The following is a 25718-nucleotide window of genomic DNA, read 5'->3' on the forward strand; positions in this document are numbered from 1 at the left end:
CTAAAAATGGATGTAGACACAACTATACGAAATAGCTTTATGAAGTCTCTAGGGTCCTGAGCAGGTCTAAGTAATTCAGAGGTATCTCAAGTTGGTTTCTAGCATGGGAAAATGGGAAATAACGAGTATAGTACCCAGCTTTCATTTAACATGATGTAAGGGAACACAAATCACCTGATTTTACTTTTTTCTAGGTGACCTTCACTTCTTTAAATAGCTATATCTTTATATTATGGACATTTCTCTTCAAAGAGGAAGAAAACATTTACAGTGCCTTGGTTTCTCCCTCCCGCCTTCTCTCCCTCCTTCCCCCTTCCTTCCTTCCTTTCTTCCTTCCTTCCACCCTCCTTCCCTCCCTCCCTTCCTTTTCCTTAGATATTTCTTTGATCTTTTTAATCCTCAGCAAGCCTAGTAACTAATATTAAGAAGTGAAAGAGTTTTAGGATTACAAAAATGGTCTAGGTTCTTAGGGAAAAGAACATGGTACTTTATTTCTTAATTCACATAATGCAAGCAATTAACTTTGTAGCAATGTATCAGAGGCTTCTAAAATATATCATAAAACATTTTGTATATGATTACCAATACATCTAAACTCTAGACAAGTAATATCGAAATTTTTCTTTTTTTCCCTGGAGTTATAAGTTATAGAATATAATCTTAAAATAAGGTACTTAACTTTGTTAAAGTTGTAATATCCCCCAAATAATGTTGTAATTAGCATCTGATTCACTAAATATACAGTTGTATGTGGGTATATGGTGAATTTTTTTTTTTTTAAATTAGGCTTGTTTCTGTTTGCTTTCTTGAAATTGGAAGAGCATGTGAAAGATCTAGAATTTAAATTCCATAGCTTCTCTTTCATATCTCCCTGATTTCCTTCCCTTAGGTAGCAATATTTATTGGGTTTATTTTATGTGCCGGATACTGTGCCGAGTCTTAGAAATTCAGTCGTGCAAAAGAGGAACAATAACCTTCTCATCTAGCAGGAGAAATGGATGATCTTCTAACTAGCAGTCATTACCTAAGTTCATCCACTAATATAGTTAAATTGAAATTTTGATGTTATTCTAAGTACTTATGGCTACTGCTATATGAGTTTTTAGGTAAAAAACCAAATTATTAAAGATACTATTTTATAAACATGTTTTAGGAAATAATTATAGAAAAATATTTTCCTAAATACTTTCTAAAGTGAAACAACTCTTAGGATGCAATTTAGTAATAATTATAAACAATACACTCTTTCAGGATATTGTCTTTTGAGGCTTTTTTTCATAGACTATTTATTTTGGTGATATTTTATGTGCTTATTCTTAAGCCATAAGTGTTGAACTGAAACTTTTTTAGATTTCTAGAGAATCTGTAATTGATTTAAATGATACATGAGACATTTTTTTGTCAAACTGAACTGAGCTAGAAAAAATCTCTTAGAATAGCTGTATTTAGATTTTAATGAAACTAGGCAGAAAGGGAACTAAAGTGAATTTCCTTTTCAGTCTTTTAAATGAAAAAGTGCATCATTTGTCCTATATATCTTATTCATCATCAGTCATAGCAAAGCATTAATTCCCATGAGAGAGATAATGGATTCAGAGAGCCGAGAGGAATGGAAGATTGTCATTCAATGCAGATGAGTTTTAGTAATATTCTTATCATGAAAAATTGGGTTGCAAAACCTTAAGATTTGGAATTAAGTTGCCATAGATATATTTAATTAAAAGTAGATTGCTTTAACCTTTCTTTAAGTTAGAAATAAGTTTAAATCTTAAATTAATTTTAAGTTAGTTTGTATTTAACTTGTATTCAGCACTTACCTTTAATAGGGGTTCTTTATAAAGTTTAGCCCCAAAAAGGGACATTTTAATTGAACTGTTACAGGGAACATATAAAGAAAGTTTCTGAAAGAATATTATAACTTAGTATATTAGATCAAAATATGGTTTATTTTTCTCCTGATAAAGTAACCAAACTTATCAAACCAAACTAAGAACAAAAGGGGCCATGCCTCCTCAACTTCCCTAACACCTCATTAACACAACTACGTACATTTCCTGGTATTTTATGTTATCACCTGATGGGTTGGTATCCTATTCATAGTATCGTCCACTGGATATTACTCTTCTAAATGTTAAAGCTCATAAAGAATAGAAAAGTACATATAAAGGAGAATAGATATTGTGCATATGCATTGGCCAGATTACAAACTCTCCTGTTACAGAATTTGCTTTAGGTTAATTAGAACAAATTAGAGTGTTGCAAACTTACTCTTTGGTCTTATCTAGTCCTGCACTTTTAACCTGAGGCATTAAAAAAGAAAAGTATGGTGAACACAGAAGAATGTGTAGCCAACTACCATTATCATCTAGCTTACTAAAATATTCCCTTGCTAGATCGCCTTTTGGAAGTGTTGACTCTCTTGCTAGGCTCATTGGTGGTGGTGGTGCACCAAATTGAAAGCATATCAAAGTTTTTCTATGGAACAAATGGACTGTACCTGGGAAAGCCCACTCTTAAGTTATGGAATTTGAGGTCATCGTTTCATTAAATGTTTCCATATTTGGTTTACAAGTCACTGGAACAAATTAGCAAAGAGTTGAAGATAGAACCATGAAAATCCCACATTTGGGGGTGTAGGATGAAGAAAAGGTGGTGAAGACATGAGAAAATAAACAGCATTAGGAAAATCAGAAAGGCATTCTATCATAACACAGAAAGAGAAGAGGCTTTTAAAGGAAGAGATCGATATATACAATATTTTTATATCTCTATATATCTGAAATGTAGTGAACACTTAACTATGCAGTAGGTGCATGATACAGATTATTTCACAAATTCTTCCTAGTAGTCCAGTGAGGTAGGCAGTATTATTGTCTTCATTTTTTCAGATGAGCAAATTGAGACTTAGACTTAGACTTAGACACTTGCTAACCAGTGGCAGAGCCAGGATTGCATTTCACTCTGTACCATAACCACTGAGCTGGAAAAGGATTGAGGACCATGAACTTGAAGAAAAGTGAGTTCCATTTGCAGATTCTCTGCAGTCCTTAACTTTCCCTTTACTGAGGAAGTATTCCTTAATGGAGAATTGTTTTCTATATTCTACATACATGGAAATTCAAATTCAAAAAGTTATATAACTTTCCAAAAGTCACATGTCTAGTAAATAGTAATTGAAAGTTTTAACTACAAGTATTTTACACATATTCATTCCATTAAAGCCCCATTTACCAATGACATCCCAATTTTGTACCCTTGAATTATATGTAACTCTTGTCATATACATCTGAAGCTCAGGTTTATGTCTCTAGAAGCTGATTTATGCTTTTAGGCTAATTTTACAGCCTACTCTATGAGACATCAGTGTTGATTGTGTGTATGTGTCTGTAATATTATATATGTATTATACAGTGCTTATGTAAATAATAAAATGGTTTATATTCTTTAACTTTGAGTTGTGAGACACAAAAATTCGAAGTGGTCTGACTTGAAAGAGATATCTAGATATTAATTTATTATCTATCTTAGTTTTATAGTACCTGAGGAATCCAAACTCATTCCATTAAGGTAACATTTGTTTTTAATCATGACTACCACTTTGCAAATCCACACATACTTGGCCATATCTATCACACACAGTTTCACTGGATTGTTTCTATTGCATGAATTTTACTTTTTAAGGTGATTCTGAAACTGCTCTTGAAGGATGATTCTAGAAATTTTATTTGCTTGTTGGGTGACATGACCTGATGATGAATTGAGTATGGTGGGTGAGGGAAAGGTAAGAATCAAGTTGCAGAATACAGTGTTCAGTATGTTCTCATTTATTTTAGAACACACACAAGCCTACTCAACAAATATAGGTATGTATGGTTCTTTGTGTGCATGTGCATGCGTGTGTACATTGAAGTAGATGTTGAAGGAGAGCCACCTGTCTTTTGAATGTGTTATCTCAGGGGAACAGAGGAGATTTTGAATAGACGATAAATTAAATTGTCTTAGTAGGTCTTAGTCACACTCACAGACAACAATTGTAATGTCTAGCATAGGAAAGCAAGACAAAAAAGAGAATCATAGATGGTTTAACCTTTTTAGTAAAGACATCATTGAGTTGACATCATTTAAAGTTGTGTTTCATGTTTATGCTACTGTTATGGAATGGTTTGGAGATATTCATTCTGTTAGGATAAATACTAATGATAAGGAATGGATTAGCAAATGTTTAGTACATACTTTATTTTGGAAAAACTCACTACTGTGGTTTTAAACATGCATATCACATATAACTATAAAATAATGAGTAGTTCTAGTGCCTGTTTGTTTACTGCGTAGCTGTTAATTTTCTGCTATGTGCCTGATCCAGTACCAGAGCTAGAGAGATATCTCCCTTATTACTTTTTGGTTGCTATTTCTGTATCTAGCTCTTACTGTCTTATTTGATTGATAGTGCTACATCTGAGATATAGTTCGTTAATTTCTTTGGGAAGTTTAATAAGAGGAATTTATAGAGGAAGTATGCACTCATAGAGTTAGGACTGAGGGAATGTATACATGACCTTGGTTGGTGTTGAGTGAATACCTGGTGTCAGAGGAACTTGGGTTAAAATGGTCCCAGGTCCCAGGTAAGACAGCAGTCCCCATGCTTGTGGAGATCTTACTATATTCAGTAGAGACCAGGGACAGGCACAGAGAAAGCAGATAGTTCTCTGACTCTAGAGTATTAGATTTGGAATGTTTGTGCGGTGGACAGACAGCCAATGGCTATGAGAGGCTGGAGTAAGCTTAGTCTGTTCAAAAAGAGGGAGAATGGCCTAGCCTCCCTGAGAGATGAGAAGGCAGAGCCTTGCAGGCTGTGTTAGGAGGTGGTTGAAAGTGGCAAAAACATTTTAAATTTCAAACCTCTTTAAATTTAAGAGGTTTGAATCTGATCATAGAGTAGTTAAGAAAAACATGACTATTCACTTTGACTTTAAATAAATGACTATTCAATTAGAAGCCAGAAAACATGATAATAGTAGGTGGTTTCAGTGTTTTTTATTTTAATGGAATTGCCTTAATGGCAGTCAAATTTATTCTTGAACATGTTAAGCCTCCACATAACTTGCCAGTATTTTCCTGAAATTGGGTCTCTGATTTCTGAAATGGGAGTGGGGAGAGATGTGAAAATTGATGGCCTCAAGCTTTTAAAAATCCAAATTGAAACTTGTACTACAAAGAGAGAAGTTTAACCTGAGAGTTTATGCCTATATCAGCATGACATAGAGTAGCAATTGAAGTTTTTTTAATGTCCTACAGATCTAATAAACACATTGGTTCATTTAAAAGTGATTCAATTTTCTTGGATTTTGGATTTCAGAAGAAAAGGAACATAGCCTAATGAATTATGTTCTGTATGTTTTATAAATGTAGAAATCACATATAGAGGTCTATTTTAGATGCCCCTAGTGTCTAGATATAGATAATTAGGCATTTTGTGAATCTTTAGAATAACATCCTATTGAGCATTTTAGAAGATCCCTTTTCTGAGCGGTGATATTTAATGTATTGAATAGATATAGTTAGTATATATAATATTAATTGCACATATAGTTTATAAAGATAGTATTAATTATATATATTATATATATTATATATATACTGTTTTGGGGAGCTTAGGACATAAAGGAGAAAATTAAGATCTATCTTAAAATATGAGGGTACTTCAAAAAGTTCATGGAAAGATTTGTGTTATATTTCAATTCTGTTTTTTCCACAAAGTTTTCGAAGTGCCCTTATATTTTAAGATAGATCTTAATTTTCTCTTTCATTTGTATTATCTCCTTTATTTGTCTTATTTATTCATATTATCTTTCAATTCTGTTTTTCCACAAACCTTTCAAAGTATTGTACAAGTAAATATATTCGTGTCAGTCATGGTTAATTACTATAATTTTGCTTTTAATTTATGTTTATGTAATTAGGTTAGTGATTCATGTTAATTAGAAAGTTTAACAAAAAAGAACACCTAGATTTTTGTACTTTTTAATCATTTGTATTATTTGCTAAATATAGGGATAATTCTTATAATCTTAGTGTATAATGGAGTCTTGTTAAAAGAATACTATTTATGTTCGCTTGTAAAATTAAAAAGAAATATGTGTATGTATTTATATCATAATTCTGTTCATTATTAAAGTTCCAGTTGCCAAGTTGTCGTAATATGATCTTGATTTGGCATAAAAAGTTGAAAATTTATTCTTTGAATAAATATTTGTCGAGTGCTTATTATGTAGGAAGTTCTGTGCTAGGTTTTGGGGTATAAAGGTGAATAAAACTTGATTCCCCCCTTCAGATAGCTTCTAGTCAAAGAGAGGAAAAACAAATCAATATAGACAAAGGTAATAAGTGCTATGATAGACGTAGGTTTAGGCTACTTAGGGGGAGTTCAGAGGGATAGTGATCACTCTTGCCTGGTGCATAAGACAGCTAGAGCCACAATAATGTTGTTTAACACACTATTCCCAAACTTTGTGTGTAGCAGTAGTAAGCATTTCTTTCTCACTCATGCATTTAGGGATCTGCTAGGGTGCTTCTGCTTTTTAAAGGCCTTGATATGCTTAGGGAAGGTGACTGGATAGCAATGAAGATTTTTTGGTAGGGGACGAGGCTGCTGGTAGCGACTGGGGTGGGGGGAATTGTTGGAGAGCATTATAAAACTTTATTGTATGAAAGGTATAAAGATAGCTACGGCAGCATTTTCCTGTTCTTTTTTTTTTTTTTTTAATTTTATTTTGTCGATATACGTGATATACAAATTCAATGCAATTCCCATCAAAATTCCAAAGACATTTTTCTCAGAAATGGAAAAAAACTATTCAGACATTTATATGGAACAATAAAAGACATTGTTGGTGGGACAGCATTTTCCTGTTCTAAACTCCACGATGCCAATTACTGCAGACTGAATGAAACCTCTAGGTCCTCATTGTGTTGTGACATGACTACTTCTTGTTGATGCTACTGCAGACCCATTGCTCTCTCATGCATGTTTCATCTCTTTTGAACCTTGACCTTCCACCATACTTGCCCTGTAAATCTGCAATGTTGGATACATCAAATTGTCTAATTTTTCTGCTCCTGCACAGCATCTGGACAACATGAGGAAAATCCCACAGCCATATGAATTGCTGCTTCTGCAGACTCATGGCCATCAACACTCCACAGAATCACAAGCACACCCCAGAGTCTGCTCTTATGTTCTCCACAGTAGCAATTTCAGTTTCACTACTCCTTTCAGAATCCCTTATTTTACAACATCCTCATTTTCCATTAGCACAATACTTGCCCTGACTTTTCAGAGAAAATAGAAGCCAACAGAAAGGAAAATTTTCTACTTCCAAACCATTTTCTTAAAAAGATCTCTGTACCTGTATTCATCTGTTCTGTGTGCTTTTAAAAGTTAGTAGAAGAAATTGATGTCATGAGTCCATACTTTGAATCCTTTTCTCTTTGGCTTCCTTAAAAAAAAAAAAATATTGAAAGGTATTAATTGTGCATATTTATGGGGTACAGTTATATTTCAATACATATATACAATGTGTGATAATCTATTCAGTGTAATTAGCATATTCACCATTGCAAAACTTAATTTGTTTCTGATGTGCACATTTGATCTCTCTTCTAGTCATTTGGTAACATGCAGTAAATCTTTGTTAATTATAGATTCCTGGGTCGATGTACACCAGTAAGACTTATTTTTCCTATCTAGCTGTAATTTTGTGTCCATTATCCAGCCTGCTTCCTTAACATTGTAAATTGGTCTTTATACCTCTTCTTTCTCCTTTCAGATTCTCCCTCTGCTGCCTCCTTTCTCAGTACATGTAAAGTTGCTCACAGCTCTCTTTCCTTGAATATATTAGAAAATGAAAGACAATTCCCCCTCAGTTCTCTGTCAGATTTCAAGAATGATATTGTACACTTCTGGTTACCAGACTTGTGTGTTCATAGCAAAATGTTAAGGAGCTTTTATAAAAGTACGGATCCACTCCTAGGTCTGATTCAAGAATCTGGGGTGGAGTCTGTTGTTTTCTAACTTTTAAAAGGAGCCAGTCTGGGGAACTACTGTAATAAATGAATATGTGTTGATATGGGTAATGCTTATTACCATGTAGTTTGTGATAAAAATTTACAAAATTGTAAGTTAAAATATGTATGTATGCACTATGTTATATAATTCACATCATACACACACACATGTATGTGCATATAAATAGTAAAAAATGAGAACATTTTATACTAAGGTATTAATAATATAGAGTAGGATTGGGTTTGAGTGTTGTAGTATTTTAAAATATATATATATATATATATATATAGTTTGTTTTCTACACAGAATACATCTTTTGCAAAAAGAAACAAAACAGTGGTAGAGAATAGTACCCTCATGTGCCTGCATTCCCCATTAATCCTTTCCTCCTCTCCTTGGGTATCTTTCCTTACTTGATCTTTTTGCAGTAACAGATGCCGTTGACCACTTCCAGTTTCATTAAATTCTCTCCTCGTCTATGTCTGTATTCTCTATCCTGTTTACAGAATCATGCAAGTGAGAAATTCTGTCTCTCTCTGCCACTCCAAATAACTAAACGTTCCTATCAGTTTTAACTCTGAAATAGCTTTCACATGTTTTCCCTCTTTTTTTCATCCCCATCTTCATTGTTGTGATTTAAAGGAACCAGGTGAAGTGCATACCACTGAAGCCCAAAGGAGGAGTGACCAGGAGTTTCAAATGCCATTGAAAACTCATGTAAGTTGAAGTCTGAAAAGAACAGTTGGGATTAGAAATGTAGAGATCACTGGTGACCTTTGCCCAGAGTACTTTAGAAACATTTTAGGGGCTGAAGAGATGTGAGGAAGTGGAGTTAGTAGTCAAGAAATTGAGCTGTCAATGGCAGGATAACCAGAAGACGACTTGGGTCAAAAGAGTGGTATTCTTCATCATTATTGATGTTATTTTGGCAAGTACATCAACTCGTCCTATTTGAATGCTGAGAATAAAGATCCTCAAGAGAAAGAATGTTTGAAAACATCAGAACATTAGAAAACAATTGAAGAAATACAAAATGGAGAATACTCCTCTTCCTCTGACTAAAGGGACGGAGGTAAAGATGGCCGCATGTATCGGTGTGTAGATTTGGAAGCAGAAAGCTGAGGGAGTTCTTGTCTGACAGCTCCAGTTTTCTCTGTGAAATTAGAAACTCATTTCTGCAGCAAGGAAGGGAGCATATTTACATCTCTGTGGAGGTAATGGAAGCCACTCTGTAGAATCATTTTTATTATTCTCTCTGTATTGCTGTCACTCTTTTACTTTATTTTTGTTCTTATTTTCCATAAGGCTGTAACACCAAGTTTGATGGTAGGCATGTTGTAAACAATAACACAACACTTGTTGATTTTTAATGTTAAATCCAGGAAGCAGTCCAAATCACATGCTCTGTTTCTTACTTGACTGGGAATGGTAACTTGTCCCAGCAGTATGGGTTGGGGGGGGGTCCTTCTTTTGACAGACTTATGTAGCTCTTTCTTTGGTGTAGCTTTCATAGGCTTACATTTTCAAGGCTTGCAAACATGTACTGTTAAACTTTTCTACTAAAAAAAAAATCACATGTAAAATTTGTTTCCTATAAGCATAAGATTAATAGCTGTAATTGATAGTGCAAACATGAAATGTAGCTAAGAGCCTGCTGTAGACTGCATGTTTGCGACTCCCCAAAACTAACTTATATGTTGAATCCCTAGTCCCCAGTATGGTGGTATTTGGAGGTTGGGGTCTTTGGGAGGTAATTAGATCATGAGGGGAGAACCCTCACGAATGGGATTAGTACCCTAAGAAGAAGAGACATGGGAAAGCTGGTTTCTTTCTCCACCATGTGAGGATACAACATGAAGACTGCCCTCTGCAAGCTGGGAAGAGGGCCCTCGCGGAAAACCTGACCATGTTGGCACCCTGATCTCGGACTTTCAGACTCCAGAACTGTGAGAAATAAGTGTTTGTTTTTTAAGCAAGCCTGTCTGTGCTATTTGTTATACAGCACAAGCTGATTAAGACAGGTGTTATTTGCATTTCTAATGTAGATGGATGCTGAGCTGGATCTAAATTGGTTTATGTATGTCATAGAGGGTAATAGGGTACACAGACAGAAGCAGGAGTCAGACTAACATGATTCAAATCCTTCCTCTGTCACTTAGTAGCTCTGAAATTTTTTTGGCTTTGTTACTTTCTCTCTTTGAGCCTGTTTTCTCATCCATCAAATGAAACTTGTAATACTTTATAGGACTTTTGAGATAATTGAATTAGATATTGAAAGTCAAGAACTAAGGATAATCCATAACTACTGCTGCTGTAATCACTGTCACCAAGTCATCCTATTTTTTTTGTTATTGTAATGAATTTATTACTTTTTTTATCACAGACTCTCCATTCCTGTATCATTTGTTTTGAGGCAGCCTCTGCTCAAATCATTTTTTTTTTCTTAATGGGAGTGCACTGTTTGATAGATTTTAGATTTGTGTTCAGTATAGGACTCTTTCAGAGTCCAAGATAAGTTCTTACATCATCATCATTAGCTTGGTATACTTATGTTGATAATCACCTATAAAGCTACTGCTAATCTGGGCTCCAGAAGGAGAAGATATATATTTTGTTTGCTTAAAAGCCTGTTTTGTTGTTGCTTTTTGCAGCTTCCATTGTGGTCAAGTTGTTCTATCTTTGAAAAACCTTGAAATTTTCAATCATCTTCTCTTCAAAAAAATCCTCAGCTCTGGGGCTAGCCCGTGGCTCACTCGGGAGAGTGTGGTGCTGACAACACCAAGGCCATGGGTTTGGATCCCATATAGGGATGGCCGGTTAGCTCACTGGGTGAGTGTGGTGCTGACCACACCAAGTCAAGGGTTAAGATCCCCTCACCAGTCATCTTTAAAAAAAAAAATAAAAAAGTCTTCAGCTCTCCAACTTGACTCCTCATTCTACTTATTGAGCAAGCTGTCTTCACAGGATTAAATTTTTATGTCTCCATATGTGGTCTTTTCCTTTACAATATTTCTAACAGAACCTGATTTTAGTCAAGGGTAAAACCTCAATAGAAGTGAACAAATAAGGGCTACCTGATTAAAAAAAGAATTCTATTCTTAAAAGCTTTCATGAAATATAATTTACATAACATACAACTCACCTATTTAAAGTGAACAATTCCATGGTTTTTAGTATAATAAAAACAGAGTTGTGCAGTCATCACAACAATCAATTTTAGAACATTATCACCACCCCCCAAAAAACTCCATACACTTTAGCTATCATCCCACAATTTCCCTAGTCCTAGGGAACTTCTGATCTACTTTCTGACTCTAAAATTTCCCTATCCTCAATATTTCATATAAATGGTATTATATAATATATGGTCTTTTGTGATTAGCTTCTTTCACTTAGCATAATGTTTACAAGGCTAAACATTAGTACTTCATTTTTTTAATGGTTAAATAATATTCTGTTGTATGGATATCCAGCATTTAGTTTATTTATTTATTACTTGAACATTTGGATTGCTTTCACCTGTTGACTATCGTCAATAATACTGCTATGAACATTCATATACAAATTTTTGTGTGGACATATCTTTTTATTTCACTTGGGTATATAAGTAGGAGTAGAATTGCTGAGTGTAAAGGTAACTCTGTCTTTAGCTTTTGAGATCAACCTGTTTGCCAAATTGACTGCACTGTTTTATCTTCCTATTACCGGTGTATGAGGTTTCCAGTTTCACACAATCATTGCTAAACTTCTTATCCATCTTTTGACTATAGCCATCCAGGTGTACAGGAAGTGGTATATCATTGTCATTTTGATCTGCCTTTTCCTCATGACTAATGATGTTGAACATCCTTTGTGTGCTTGTTGGTCATTTCTGCATCTTCTTTGTAGAAATGTCTGTGTAGATTTTTCGCTTATTTTAAAAATTGGATTATCTTTTTATTTTTGATTTTGTAAATGTTCTTTATATATTCTAGACTCAAGTCCCTTATCAGATACATAATTTCCAAATATTTTCTCCCATTCCATAGGTCGTTTTTTCACTTTTATGATAGTTTCCTTTGATGTACAAAATTTTTGATTTCAAAAACCTGCAATTTATAGATTTTTTTTGTTACTTGTATTTTTGGTGTTATATTAAAGAATTGAGGTTACAAAGATTTACTCTGTTTTCTTCTAAGAATTTTATAGTTTTAGCTCTTTCATTTAGCTCTTTGATCTATTTTGAGTTAATTCTGTGTATATTTTGAGGTAAAGGTCCTAATTTATTCTTTTGTATATGGAGATCTAGTTGTTTCAGAACTATTGGTTGAATGGTATTATTCATCCTTGATAAAAAATTGATCATAGACACCTGGGTTTATTTCTGTTACATTGCTGGCTATATAAGAAAACATTATTTTAGCTTCACTGATATATTTTTATATGTGGCTATAGGTTTAGGAAAGAGACCTATGTAATTGCTTTCCTGATTAATATCAGCTCCTCCCCTGCCCCCCACCATGGTTCAGATGGAACATTTTAAGATGGAAGATTTTGTTTTAAGAGGAGAGTTCCCAAACTCAAATCCATGCTGAAGCTAAGGAAGTCATAAATGAGTTAGGTTACAGTCAATAGTGATACAGAATATGACAGTGAATTGGAGTGTGTGTTCTGTCTAGAGAGACACCTCCTACTGTGTCCCAAATGTTTGTTGACATGGAAAGATACTGTTTAGTGTACTGGCAGAGAAGACATACTTGAGAGCCATTGTTGGCTCTTAACATACCTGTTGCTGCCTCTGATTATTGACCATATTGCCTTAGCATCTCTCTCCTGTTCCTTTTCCATCCTATTTTGTCATTTTCTATGTTCTTTCTAAGCAAGCAATGTATCTCTTTCCAGCTTTAACATTAGTTTCCTTCTGCTTTACTGTTACTGACAGATTACAAAATAAAAGGATGGTCAAATTCAGACCAGAATCAAACCTACGTGTGTTAGTCGGTTTGAGCTGCTAGAATGAAGTACCATAAACTGGTGGCCTATAAACAAGAGAAATTTATTTTTTATTGTTCTGGAGGTTGGAAGCCTGAAATTAGGGTGCCAGCATGGTTGGGTTCCTGTGAGGGGCCTCTTCAGGGTTGCAGACTGTTGACTTTTTTGTTGTGTCTTCAAAAATATGGCAGAGAGCAAGAGAGCTCTTGAGGGTCCCTTTTATAAAGGTGTTAAACCCATTCATGAGGGCTCTATCCTCAAAACCTAGTTACTTCCCAAAGTCTCCACTTCCTAATGTCATCACATTGGGGGTTAAGATTTCAACATATGAATTTTGGGGAACATAAACATCCAGTCCGTAACACCTGATAAAAAGGCACATAAATTGATAGCATAAGCCACAGCAAAGATAAATGTCATTATTCTTAGATTCCAAATAACATTTACTTTTGGATAAGTTTAAATGGCAACAATTGTTCAAAACTGGATAAATTTTTAGAATCAATTATCATGATTGAATTTAATATACTCTTAGCTTGTAATGGATCAACTAAACTAGAAATAAATGGAGAATTTGAATAAAATTAAAATATATATTTTCAAGGGTCTATGAAGTACCGACAAAGATAGCTCATACACTGGAGTACTTTTTAGAACTGAGTTCTGTGTGGTGGACTCTGGGGGGCTGAGGGCAGGGTATAAGATGAGGAGGAGCCCAGATAGGTAAGGACATTTCAAGTAGAGCAGCCCTCCTTTTACACATTTTGTATGGTTTCTATGTTAGAGTTCTCCATAAAACCTATTTTGAGATAATTAAATGTTTTCTACCACAAAAGTAAATAGGTCAATTAATAAATAAATGGGTTGATTGCCACTGCAGTGAGCCACAAAGTAAAGCCACATTATTAACTTCATTTCAATAAAATACCCATCATCCAATTTGTTCTACATAATAGTAAGATTAAAAAGAATAATGAGTTCAATTATAGTCGGTCTTGAAAAGTGAAAATACTGTGTATCAAAAGCTATCTGTTATAGCTAGAACAGTAATGAGAGGCAACTTCTCTCATGCCAGATCCACATCTGATCCACAGAACACAGAAGATGATTTGAAATCCTGTTTTCTAAATTCTCCCAACGACTGTACATGACAAGTACTATTCTAGTTCATCAAAGAGAAGTTAATTTATTGCATATAATGGCTCCTTAGGGCATTACGCTTAATTCTCTTAGTGAACCCTGGTTAGCAAGGCAGGCTTGCCTTGTTATTAAAATGGTAATCCCCAGTGTTGATGAGGACATGAGAACTTGAGCATTCTCATATGCTGCTGGTGGGAGTTTGAACTGAAACTGCCTATCCCGAAAGTAGTTTGTTAATCTGCATGAATCACAAAAACATGAAAACTTTATGCCCTTTGTCTGATAATATCACTTTTCATAATTGACAGCAAGGAAAGAGATTTGGACAAGTATTTATGCATAGAGACCTTATAACATTAGTTTTTAAGTTTCTATTATGAAAATTTTAAAATCTTTGTAAAAATAGAGATGAAGTTCTTTATTCTTATCACCCATCTTCAATAATTACCAATAGTTTATTAATCTTGTTTCATCTGTCCCCCTGCCCCATGTACATTTAATTTTTCTCCTAAAGTATTTTAAAACAAATTTCAGACAGCATACAGTTTCATCATTAATACTTTTTAATGCATTTTATACTGTCAGTAGACTTTTTTGTAACGTCATAACTACTACTATCATACTTAAGAAAATTAACAACACTTTATATTCAGTTTAGATTCAGATTTCCTTGATATGCTACTTTAATATGCAGTTAGGTTCATTTATTTCAGTTTGTTTTCATTTTAATGAATTGTTTTTCTTATTTTTTTTCCTCTTTGACTTATTAAATTTTCTAATTTTATGAATTGTTTACCTGGTTCTGTAGTTAAAATATAACAAGATACAGTCCTAGAAGACTACTAAACTGTGTTCTCCCTCCGCATATGCATAATCATTTCTATTCATTCTTTGGTTTATATTTTCATGCTTTTTAAAATCATAAGCAATTCATTAATTACTCCCTTACTTACATAAAAAAGTATCACAATGTGAACATGATTACTATGATAAAGTAATGTGGTTAATTTCATTTTAAATCACAAGCAACTACATATATCTATTTATCATCTCCTCCCTTATGTGAAGTGTCATAATGTAAATACTATTCCTATAGTAAAGAAACAAAGTTAATTTCATTTAAAGTTACACTTTTTTTTAATCATTAAGCCCTTTTCTTTCATATATGAGGATACTTCAAAAAGTTCATGGAAAAATATAGTTAAAAGATAATATGAATCTTTGCATGAATTTTTTGAAGTACTCTCATGTGCCTTAAATTACAGTTTAGTAAGTGAAGCTCCAGATTATTTGATAATATTTCCTAATTTCTAGAAAGCTACTTATCACAGGACTGAACACTCTGGTTCTTTAAAATAATGAGGTATTAGTATCCCACTGGTACTGAATTTAGTGGCACTGTGATATACTCTAGAGATTGTTCTCGAAAAGAATACCCAACCTAAACTAATGTACATTACGAGGAGTTTCCCCTATGAAATAATGGTGTGGGTCTTAATAAGGTTATTCCCAGGGTATTAGCTGCCAGAAGTTAAAGAAGGTTGACTCCCTTGTACCGAACTGAGAAGAATTTTCTGGAGTGGAAAAGAGAAGGAGATCAGAAAGTAATCCAATTAAAGAATGGGCAAAGGAGATGAATAGACATTTTTTAAATGAAGATATAGAAATAGGCAACAGGTACATGAAAAAAAGCTCAACATCACTAATGATCAGAGAAATGCAAATCAAAACCACATTGAGATATCATCTCACCCTAGTTAGACTAACCACTATTAAAAAGACTGAGAATAACAAATGCTGGCAAGGATGTGGGGAAAAGGGAACTCTTCAACACTGTTTGTGGAACTGTAAATTAGTACAGCCATTATGGAAAACAGTATGGAGGTTTCTCAGATAACTACAGATTTGACTACCATATGATCCAGCAAATGAGTGGAAATCGTTATGTCAAAGGGACACCTGCACTTTCATGTTCATCACAGCTCTATTAACAGTAGCTAAGATTTGGAACTAACTGAAATGTCCGTCGACGAATGACTGGATAAGGAAAATGTCACACACACACACACACACACACACACACACACACACACACACACACACACACACACACACACACACACACACACACACACACACACACACACACACACACACACACACACACACACACACACACACACACACACACACACACTGGAATACTACTCGGCCATAAAAAAGGATGAAATTCTGCCATTCACAGTAACATGGAAGAGTTTGGAGAAAATCATGTTAAGTGAAATAAGCTAGACACAGAAAGAGAAATACCACGTCTTCACTCATAACTGGGTGCTAAAAAAGAAAGAAAGATAGATAGATGATGAGAGAGAGAGAGAGAGAGAGAGAGAGAGAGAGAGAGAGAGAATGAGAAAGAAAGGAAAGACCACAATAATATATTGAACTTTCAGAAGGAGAGAACCAACCTAAGGATACTAGAGATGGGGGGATGGGGAGGGCAGGGAATTGGGGAGTGATTGGTTAGGTAAGGGGCATAAAGAATAATTATGATTTATAATAATGAATATGCTCATTAAAAAAAAGTTAAAAAAAAAAAGCACAGGGAAAGGACTGTATGTCAGAAAGGACTACTCTCCTCCACCCTTCTAAACACTGTGTGGTTCTCCAGTGGGTAAGGGAAGTTCCAGGAATTCTAATCCTGGACTTTATGAATGGATTTTTTCTTGACATGAGTAACGTCCATCTTTACAGGCAGACTTTGTTTTATAATTCTTTATAAGTTCTGCATGATATAAAACTTGCAGTTTAAGTAACATTGTATGGTGAGGAAGAGTGTTTGTTTGCTTTGAGGAGGCGATTATTGAAATATTTAACAACTGTTATGCCATGAGGGACATTGACTCAGATGGGATGGGACTGACATCTGCCATATGGGCTAAGACTGGCTTCATGTGAACCCTGTCTGCTGCGTTTGCAGGCATCATGCTTTGGTGAGGCCTGGGTGTGGCAGGGGTTGGCCCAAATATAGACTATGCTGTTCAGCACATTGGAATCATCGTGAAAAGTTCTGTGTAGTTAGTTGGAACCATTTCAAACCTGCAGAAGGAAAATTTGTATTAAACTCAAAAACTGCAGAAATGAAGTGGCTAAATGCTGATAAAGAGAGGTACTCTACTGTGAATGGAAGATTTGGGGAATATGTGAAGGAGGCTGACATTTAAAAATTTTATATGGAGGGGGAAGAAGACATAACAACTACAATTCCTTGAAGTTGATACGACAAGCAAACAGAAAGGACATTGTTGGGTGGGAGGGGGGAGAGGGAGGAGGGAGAGGGGTTTCGGTAATGGGCCACAATAATCAACCACATTGTATATTGACAAAATAAAATTTAAAAAAAAAAAAAGTAACTATTAAAAAATAAATAAAAAAAATAAAAATTTTATATGGGAATTATTACATCAGAAAAAGAAAGGTTATTGGGTATGAGATAAACATAGAGTTTGTGATTCTGATGGAATGACCTTATTTAATGTTTGATCACCTGTGCCAAATGTGTGTTTGCAGTTCATATTAAATTGTGCATAACACATCATTTCTTTTCCATATCTTGATTTACATTTTGTCTGCTGGTTTTGAATCTATGGATAAATAGAATCTTTTGCATTATCAAATATGATGATGAATTTAAGCCTGTTAATAATAAAAACCTATTAAAATGTTTGCTTTAGAAATACGTCAGGTTATCCTTTCTTAATATACATCAACTGTGTTAGAAAATGTTATAATAAAATAATTTCTGCAAGCAGAAAACATGTTCTTAAAATTTTACCTAAACTAGAATAATAAGCACACATTGTTTGGGGGATACTTAACCTTGAACCTAGCAATGTCTAGGTCATGATAAGAAATGAGGCATAGAAAGGAATCTGAGTAGCCTTCAAATTTTTATTTATTTTGTGATCAGCTCATACTTTTCAACCAAACAATTGCTTAGCAAGAATATTCTAGGAAATATTATCTGTAGTAACTAATAAAAATATATTAAGTAATGGTCTTAATGTACATTGTCTTTTCATGTTCAAATTGTCAATTTTTGTTCCCTCCTTAATATATTTAAATTTCTTAATGTCTTAAATCTGTTCTACAATCTGTATCTCATTGATCCTCCTCCTGGGCTTTACGACCCAAGTCAATCCTAAATCCTAGATCCTAAATGTCATGTGAGAAATATTTGCCTTGAAGGATTATTAATGATATTTTCTGTTTCAGAATTTTCTTGACCTGTTGATTTAGGATATTATTCGATACTTCAAGCTTAATTTGATCTAGAAAATCACTCACAAAGCTATACATAGGTAGAGAGTACTTAAACACACCATTTAATCAGGGCAATTGTTTCTAAACTGTGTTCCCTAAGCCAGCAGCATCAGCATCACTGGGGAACTTGTTAGAAATGCAAATTATTAGGCCCCTGTTCAGATCTACTGAATCAAAAACTCTGAGAGTAGGTCCCAGCAATCTTAACACATCCAGGTGATTTTAATGTGGACTAAAGTTTGAGAATCACTAGAGAACTCTCAATGTATAGCTCTGTGTTTGGTAGAGAAGCAAGTAATTGTCACGTAGTGATAAGTTATGTTTGTTCTATCTTCAGGTCTGCATAGTGATATGAACTATCTATCTCATGTACTCAGAATATCAAGTGATACAGGATTAAAATGAAAAAGGTTTGAGCAATCTGGTTCTAAAAGTATACTCTTTAGGTAGACTCTGATATGGCTTAGAGCCGTTTATTATTAATATTATAACTTAATTTTTTTAAAAAGATGACCAGTAAGGGGATAAGCCTTACCAGGTTAAGATCTTAACACTTACCAGTGTTGTCAGCACCACGCTCTCCCAAGTAAGTTAACCGGCCATCCCTATATAGGGATCTGAACCCGTGGCCTTGGTGTTATCAGCACCACATTCTCCCAAGTGAGCCATGGGCTGGCTCTTAATAATACTATAACTTTATTTTCAGTTATATTCAGGAATAAAGTGACATGCCTTTTTCACAAAACATGCATTTCTCTAAAATGTGCCTATCAACTTATATTATTCTTGTCTTTTGTGTTTTTCCATTCAAATTTTATTTAAAAACAATGAAGTCAATTTTGTTTAGCATTTTTATGCCAGTTATTTGATGTTTAATTTTATGTATTTATATTTAATTGTGTACTTGCACAATTGGTTTCTACAATCATACCTAGAAATACCTTAATGATGGTTTTTTCTTTCTTAACTTAGCATCTAACGTTAAGTTTAAAACAACAGGTCCAAATCCAGTGATTTTTCTGATTATTCTGTTTCTGGACCTGGAGATGCGTGTGTCCATCCTATAGAGAATACTTACCTTCTTATTACGTGTTTTGAAAAACCCATGTTAGAGAGGAACTGGTTTGAGTGGAAAAAAAAATTTTAAGCCTGCAGTATGCTAGAAGTGGGTGTTTTGGTTGGTGCCTGTGTTTTAGATGGAAAGAAAAAACACTATTCAATAAAGGAAGGAGAGGGAGGAGAATTCAGAGCTGAACAACGATTGGAGAAAGAGCAAAGGAGATGAAAGACTGGTAGGGGTATGGGTGAAGAGCAATTTACTTGGGGAGAGAATTGTCTAGTGCAGAAATCTCAAGTAGTTTCATATGTATGTGCTTGCAAACCTTCCTCTCTTTCTGGTGTCAAATCTGTAGGATGTTCTCTATTGCTTATGGTGGATGCTGGAATGGATTTTCTTTTGGGGCACATGTGATGATGTTCTGAGTCTTGCTTTGAAGGTTGGTGTTTGGCAATAAAAATGAGCCTGTAGTGAAAGTCAACACCTGAGTTTCCACGAGGAGCAGAATTGTTAGTAAAATAAAGGAAAAAAAAATGTTTTTCACAGTGTAGAATTACAAATAATCAACATGTGCTTTAGGAGTTTTAGATCATTAAGATATTAAAAAGGAAAATGTGATGTAGTAAAAGTATTTTTCTTTTCGAAAATATACTTTTAACAATAGGTCTTAAAACAACTCAGGAGGGCAAGATAAAGAACTATTCCAACTGATACTCAAAAACTGATACTAAAATTTTTTCATGTTGGGCCGATCCCGTGGCTCACTCGGGAGAGTGCGGCGCTGGGAGCACCGAGGCCGCAGGTTTGGATCCTATATAGGGATGGCCGGTGCGCACACTGGCTGAGCGCGGTGCAGGCGACACCAAGCCAAGGATCACGATCCCTTTACCGGTCACCAAAAAAAAAAAAAAAAAAAAAAAAAAATTTCATGTTGCTGAAGACAGCTCTTTTAAGTAAATCTGCATATGTAATTTCACATATCATTGAAGTTTTACTTTCAAAGTAACAAAATATTATTTATAGTTGGATTTTTAGTGTATACTCCATTATAAATTTCACTATTTTGGTGCACTGTTATTCGGTTTAACCTTTTCTTGATGAGATATAACTCATTGTGAACACTAATTTCAGTTTGGCATTGAGCAGGGCCAACATTAAGCATGCAGTACATATTTAATGAATGAATAAATGAACTAATGAACAGTATTCTTTATTTTTAGATCTAACTAAGAAATGATCTGCTGCTTAAGTTTCTTAATTGTCTTAACTGATTAGCTTAAAAAGAAATTCAGTAATCATACAGTGTTATGGTACCCAGATTTTTTTATTTTTTTAATCCCCTCTAATCACGGACTAAATTCTATTTTTTTTTTTTTTTTTTTCCTTTTGATGACTGGCCTCTATAGGACCTGAACCTGTAACCTTGGTGTTATAAGGCTGTGCTCTAACTGAGCTCACCTGCCAGCCCTAAATTCTTTGTTTTGGTAATGTAGTGTCATACCATGTATAGCTGAGATGGATTTGAAGTTTTGGGGCCAGTGGAGTATAACAACACCAGGACTGCTGAGCTGCTCCTGAGGATAAATTGCTTTTAGACGTTTTCAGGTTGTCTTCATGATGGAGAGTAGGTAAATGTTTAGAAGTATCTTTATTTAAATAATGTTTCTTATTCCCACCCTATCCCCAATGTTCAGACTGGCTGATATTGAAGATCCTTAGGGCCTATGGGGTGCAAGAGTTTGTGTGTAAAGGAGGAAAACATGGCATAAAACAAGCTTCCTGATGATTTTGTATCTCCTTAGTTGAGAGTTAATGTCATAACAAAAGTGTGTGCCACAAGGTGGTTTAATTTTTTTATACTAGGAAATATGTTAGGCATAAACAAATAGCTAATAATGTAATAAGCATCTATGCACACACCACTCACCTTAAGAAATAAAATATTACAGACATTATTGAAGCTCCTTGCATTCCCTTTCTTTTACTCAGAGGGAATCACCACAGGAGTTGAAGTTTCACTATCCTATTTCTGTTTTAATATTTTTACTCTATATATATGTATCAATAACTTATATGATTTGTGTAGTTTTTGAACTTGATATAAACGGTGTTCTTCTGTGTCCCTTTAAGTTTGTTCTTATATTTTGGATATTTGTATATATTGATATATTCTCTCTATTCCATTCATTTTATAGTATTATATAGCATCCTGTTGTTTTATTATACTTCAAGGTTTTTACCCATTTTGTGGCTGATATAAAATTTGATAGCTTCCAGATTTTTGCTATTGCAAATAATTCTTCAGCTAACATTTTTGAATGCTATTTTGTGTACATTTATGAAAATTTCTCTATGCTGTTACCTATGAGTAGAATTGCTGGGTAATAAGGTTAACTTAACTTTAAGTTTGCTATATATAGTGTCTGGTTGTCTTTACCAGTTTATACCATCAGCAGTAGTGTTGCCTTATATCCTTGCTGACTACTTGATATTTTCACTTTTAATGTTTTCTAATCCAGTGAGAGGGAAATGGCATCTCATAATTTTAACTTGTGATTCTCTAATTATGAGTGATCTAGAGTATCATTATATATGTTTATTGATCATTCAAGTGTCCTGCTTTGTCCATTTTTCTATTGGACAATTTTCTATTCTTTCTTTTTCTCATTGATTTATAATGTTCTTCATATTATTTAGATGCTGTTTCTTGGTATATTTATTACAAATGTATTCTCCCAGTTGGTAGCTTGTCTTATCATTCTCTCTGTCCTTCTTGTGTATCTATAGTCTTAGTAGTCAAATTTATCAGTCTTTCTCTCAAAGTTTTATAGGGTCTTTTCTTTTGTATCTTGTTTAAAAAATCCTTTTTGAAACCCAAGATTGTAAATAAATTTCTCTGTATTTTCTTCTAAGCATTTTACAATTTTACCTACCATATTTAAACATTAATCCCTGTTCAAATAATTTTGGGGCCTATTATTAGGTAGAGATTCCTTTTTTCCTCCCATAAGGATAACCAGTTATCCCAGCACCCATTTATTAAATAGTGGGTTTTTAACTCACTGATTTTCAATTCCACCTCTTTTATATGTTAAGTTTCCATGTGTGTCTGAGTCTGCTGTTCATGTGGCTTTATTCCAGTATCTGCAGTCCAATTTTTCTTCACCTCCTATAGTTTATATAACCTTCTTGAATATGCTTGAGGCATTTCCTTAGATTTTAATTCAGCTCTGTCACAGTCTTAGGAATTTGGGTAAATACTAATGATTTTAATTACTTTCCATTATTTTTTCCTACCATGCCACATATTTTATCTAATTGCTTAGAATGCATTTGTTTGTTCATATTATCTCTTTTTGTAGATAATGTCTTAAAACAGGATCCATCATTTTCTTTTACATGCTATTTATTAATAGAAGTATTAGAGCTGAAGGTACAATTGAAAATGTGGTAATCATCTAATTTTAGGATACAAAAGACACACTTTCAAATGCATTTCTCATAAATAAATTAAGAATAATCTGCTCTTTTTAAAGTATTTTGATTACGACATTAGAAAAAAACATTTTTTAGGTGATTTGATTTTGTATATATAAGCAGTATATTATGCTTGAAATTCATTAGATATTAGTCGTATTATGCTGTTGTTAACTGATGTTCTTTGTTTTTTTTTTAGATGGTTGGAATCCATTTTCATACCCATATAAAAAACTGGATTTTGGAAAATGGGAGCTCTATATTCCACCAAAGCAGGATAAATCTGTATTGGTGCCTCATGGATCCAAATTAAAGGTATTTTCCTCTCTCCTGTTTTTAATTGTACTTATTTTATTTTTACCCTGTTTGCAAAGATTCATTTAAAATATTAGAGTCTGGGCTGGCCTGTGGCTCACTTGGGAGAGTGTGGTGCTGATAACACCAAGGCCACAGGTTCGGATCCCTATATAGGGATGGCCGGTTTGCTCACTTGGGAGAGCATGGTGCTGACAACACCAAATCAAGGGTTAAGATCCCCTTACCGGTCATCTTAAAAAAATAAATAAATAAATAAAAATAAAATAAAATAAAATATTAGAATTTATCATCTATGCGTGATAATTATGGGAGAGACCATCTAAATGTCCAAATAGAGGAAAACTTAAGAGAGGACATCAACAAATTCGAATATTTTAGATTAGAACTATTTGGCTGATAAGATACTAAATTTAGTTATACTGTTATCACAGGTTTTTTTTTTTTATGTAGGAAGTGATACATAAGAAGTGTTTTTGAGTAATTGCAAAAGTTTAGGTTGGAAAACAGAAAGTTTACAAATCAGCACATGCAGAGAGGATCTTTACCTGTGAAGAGTCTTGACAACGTTGGTGTTGTGATGAGCCACGTGAACGTGAGAGGGTATCCTGTATGGGGTCCTGTGCATTTTGGGGCCATGCTTCTTCTGGTTCTTCTGCTTTCTGAACTTTGACAGGGGCAACTTGTTTGGCCACCTGGATCGGCCCAGCAGGCTGAGCATCCTGCACACTCCCTCTGCTCTGGCTGATTATGTGGTTTTGCATTCAGTGGTTGCAGAGCAGGCGCAGCGGGCCTCTCCTGTCTCCTCAGTGGATGCTTGCTGGTTGGGTCCCAAAATCTGGATTACACATTTAAGGCATTAGATTATATAGAAAGCTATCTAAATCCTTTCACATTGACTTGATTTTAACCCATGCTGATATAATTAGCTAATATATCCATGTCCCTTGTGTCTTTTTCCCTTTCTTAGACATTTCTTATGATAAATCTTGTAATTGAATATTTTTTATTGGTATGTTTTATTTAACAGTATTAATTCAGAGTTAAAGAATATTTACAATCAAAATGTATGTTTGTTTTGCATGTTTTAAAGATTTTTTTACAAATAGTGAAATTACAAATGTATATGAAAATTACTGAAATATTCCCACACATAATGTAGTTACCAAGAAAGCATGTTGTATGGAATAAGAAGGCATTTTAATATGAGATAGCAGCCAAAGTTCTTTTTAATCTATGTAGTAAAAAAGAGAAAAAAGTAGCTACAGTATACAGTAAGAGGGATTTAAATTTAATATAGATAATCCCTTTTCCATGTCAGCATAAGCTCCATGAGAGCAGGGCCTTTGCTGTTTGTTTGCTACTATTATATATTCCCAATTCTTGAAAGATTGCCCGGCAGAGTAGGCACTCAAATATTTATTGAATGTTGAAGTCATTTTTAGGCTCAATTTTGGGATAGTTCAAATAGCTTGATTCCTCTATATCTTATGAGGCCTGATTTTATGGAAACTGCAGGTAAAGTAACCATTATTATACTGGTTTCATTGTCACTTTAGGTCTTATGGCCTTTTTGTTCATTTTTTTAAAAATTGAACTTGCTACTTTTTTAAAGGCAGAATTTGTTTCTGCCTTTTTTCAGTTAGAAAATTTTATAAGCTCTGACCCCTCACCTACTTTTTAAATTAAATGTTCTATGAATTAATTTTGATATTTTTTTCTATACATGGGGAAAAATAATTCAATACTAGGAATGAATGATTATTGATATATTCTGGGAATTTTGGTAGACATTTGGCTCTCCAGTCCTGCTCAAGTTTTTATACTTTCTTTACTATTCTAGATACTATGTTATGCTTTCTTTCAAAAATTTATTCTACCTTGATGAAACGAAATAATCTGATAATTTAAAAATTGGCTGTTACATTGTCATCTGACTTTAAAAGTCTGCATGAAACAGCAAACCTTAGACAAGTGTAAGGTAAACTGTTCTGTAATCTTTCTTCATTATTATTCTCTAAAAATTTCAGTGAGGATAATTAATTGGAAATTTAGGCCAAAAAATATTTTTTGTAGTCTTTAGATGTTTTAAGTTTGAGGAAACAAACAGATTCTATTATAAGGTTAATATAAGTATATAAATAGTTATTCATTTATGAGAAATGATGCATCAGATTTACTTTGGGGAAGGGGCTAAATTCTTTACAAAAATCAACTAGAGGTTTTTGGTTTTTAAATCTGTTGTTGTCTCTAGGTAGTCTGTCTTGGTAATTAAAAGTCTTGTTTTAAATTGAACTTGAAAATTTATTTCAGTCCACAGGGGACTGACCTTTATAACTCACTCGAGGATGTCTCTCTTCTGAATTATCCGAT

The 25718-nt window shown here is 34.0% G+C and overlaps 1 protein-coding gene across 1 annotated transcript in view; it reads left to right on the forward strand.

Annotated features, from left to right (window-relative positions):
* Positions 1–25718, forward strand: part of GBE1 (1,4-alpha-glucan branching enzyme 1) — a 244421-nt gene that overhangs the window by 58142 nt on the left and 160561 nt on the right. Inside the window, exon 3 of the mRNA XM_063110167.1 lies at positions 23230–23345. Coding sequence (XP_062966237.1) covers positions 23230–23345 — 116 coding nt within the window. The remainder of the gene's footprint in view (positions 1–23229; positions 23346–25718) is intronic.

Source organism: Cynocephalus volans, chromosome 1 (genome assembly GCF_027409185.1).
Source record: "Cynocephalus volans isolate mCynVol1 chromosome 1, mCynVol1.pri, whole genome shotgun sequence".
NCBI classification, from domain to species: domain Eukaryota; kingdom Metazoa; phylum Chordata; class Mammalia; order Dermoptera; family Cynocephalidae; genus Cynocephalus; species Cynocephalus volans.